At 34.9% G+C, this 1,766-nt stretch overlaps 1 protein-coding gene across 2 annotated transcripts in view; it reads right to left on the minus strand.

Annotated features, from left to right (window-relative positions):
- Nucleotides 1-1,766, minus strand: part of p2rx3b (purinergic receptor P2X, ligand-gated ion channel, 3b) — a 38,255-nt gene that overhangs the window by 4,059 nt on the left and 32,430 nt on the right. Inside the window, exon 11 of one of the 2 annotated variants that reach the window (XM_014029957.1) lies at nt 1,071-1,148. The exons of the other annotated variant lie outside the window; for it this stretch is intronic. Within the exon in view, the coding sequence (XP_013885411.1) occupies nt 1,071-1,148 (78 nt within the window). The remainder of the gene's footprint in view (nt 1-1,070; nt 1,149-1,766) is intronic. 2 annotated transcript variants of the gene reach the window in all.

Below are 1,766 nucleotides of genomic sequence, written 5' to 3' on the forward strand. Positions count from 1 at the left end.
GCTACTGATTGATCTGAGACACATCTAAAACTTTGTAACATTATGTGGTTTGTAAATAACTCTGTGACCTTGATTTCAACTCTATTTGCCTCACGGGTCATTTTGACCCGAAGACCATCTTTGTACTTTTTTTTGTACAGCTTACATGGAAATGTGAATAAAAGCAGCATTTAACTTTTTCTATTGTTTTGGCCAATCTAGGAAAAGTCTTAAAATCTCAAGTTAAAAAAATACCATTTAGGGGATTGTTTGGGGGGTTTTAACACAGTGGCGGGTCATTTTGACCCGAAGACAACAGGAGGGTTAAAGGGTTGATGAATTCTTTAAGGGCACATCTTAGATATTCTTTGATTTAACCTTAAAAATGTGAAGCCATCATAAAATTGTCTTCAAGAGTTCCTCTTATTCACAATGTATGCTGTTTGTTACTAATCTTGGTCTAGAATAGGTTTTAGGTGACAACAGAACCTAGTTTAACTGGAGAGCAGCTGGAAACAAGGCACCAGGATTTTTAAAGGTTCACCTGATATTTTCATTTTGATAAGAGTTAAAGTGTAAACTATCTCAGGTCAGCACTGGACAGTAAATCAGAACAAACTGACCATCTGTTGAAAAACAAACAAACAAACAACATGTCTTTTATTTAGTTTTGAGCTTTTGAGCTCAKGTTTAGGTTTATTGTGCAGTGATCATCCATCACTGTTTTGCTCGCGCTCTCGCGTATTTGGCATCATATTTTTACACTGACTTCACCGCCATTAGAATTTGTAGTAGAACATTAAAAAGGGCTGTTATATGGTGTAAATTATGTGTCATCCACCAGTAGCTTTAACAGTAATCTGATTACATGATATTGGTGGGTACTGCAAACTACTTTACAAATCTAGCTCCACTACATCAGCAAAACCTAAAAATAATATAGAGGCAGACATACTARAAATACAGAAAATAATTAGACCGTTAGCCCACGTTATAACAAATAAAACACAGCTTGTGTCCTATTTAAAACTGCAATTCACTTCTAATGTCAGACAATTCACACTGACTATGTTAAAAACTTGGTATTTTACCTCCTCAAACTTCTTTGCTTTGTACTGCTCAGCACCTTTCAGGAAGTTAAGCAGTATGATATCACACAGCACTGTGCCCTAAAAAACACAAMATCACAAACCAACAATAATGGTTACACAACATTTGTATAAAGCAACAAGAGAATAAAACATAGAATTTATAGCTTTTAACTTCACGTTGAGTAGAAAAAAATACAAGAAAGGTGAAATTGTGTCTGAGCTAATAGGTAACAATACTCAATACTGCCTAGTGCTTAGCAAGTCACTACACSTGTTACTACAAGGTGTGTAGTAACAGGTACTACATCAGATGTGATAAAGAAACTAATGTCACACTGTAATGCTTTAGGCACCTAATGAAAATGTTTATTAATAAAGATCTAAAAACAATCTGAAGTCTCTTTTAGACATTTTAAATTAACACTGAACAGTGTTTGATGGGTTCTCAAAGTAGATCGACCTAATAATACAAAACATGTTCATTTGATTTAATTCACAAACTGAATCTCAGATAGTGAGATTTCACCTTTCACCATCTTTCTCATGTCCTTGTGTTCCTCTGTGTCTCCTAGTGTTTTAGTTTATTTGCTTCCCTTCAGCTATTTGTTTTATTTAATAAAACATTTTTATTAGATCTCCTTGTCTCTGTCCGAACTTGAGTTCTTTCTTGTGCGTCTAATCTGGCACCCCCAGGGC

Source organism: Austrofundulus limnaeus, unplaced genomic scaffold, assembly GCF_001266775.1.
Source record: "Austrofundulus limnaeus strain Quisiro unplaced genomic scaffold, Austrofundulus_limnaeus-1.0 Scaffold978, whole genome shotgun sequence".
NCBI classification, from domain to species: domain Eukaryota; kingdom Metazoa; phylum Chordata; class Actinopteri; order Cyprinodontiformes; family Rivulidae; genus Austrofundulus; species Austrofundulus limnaeus.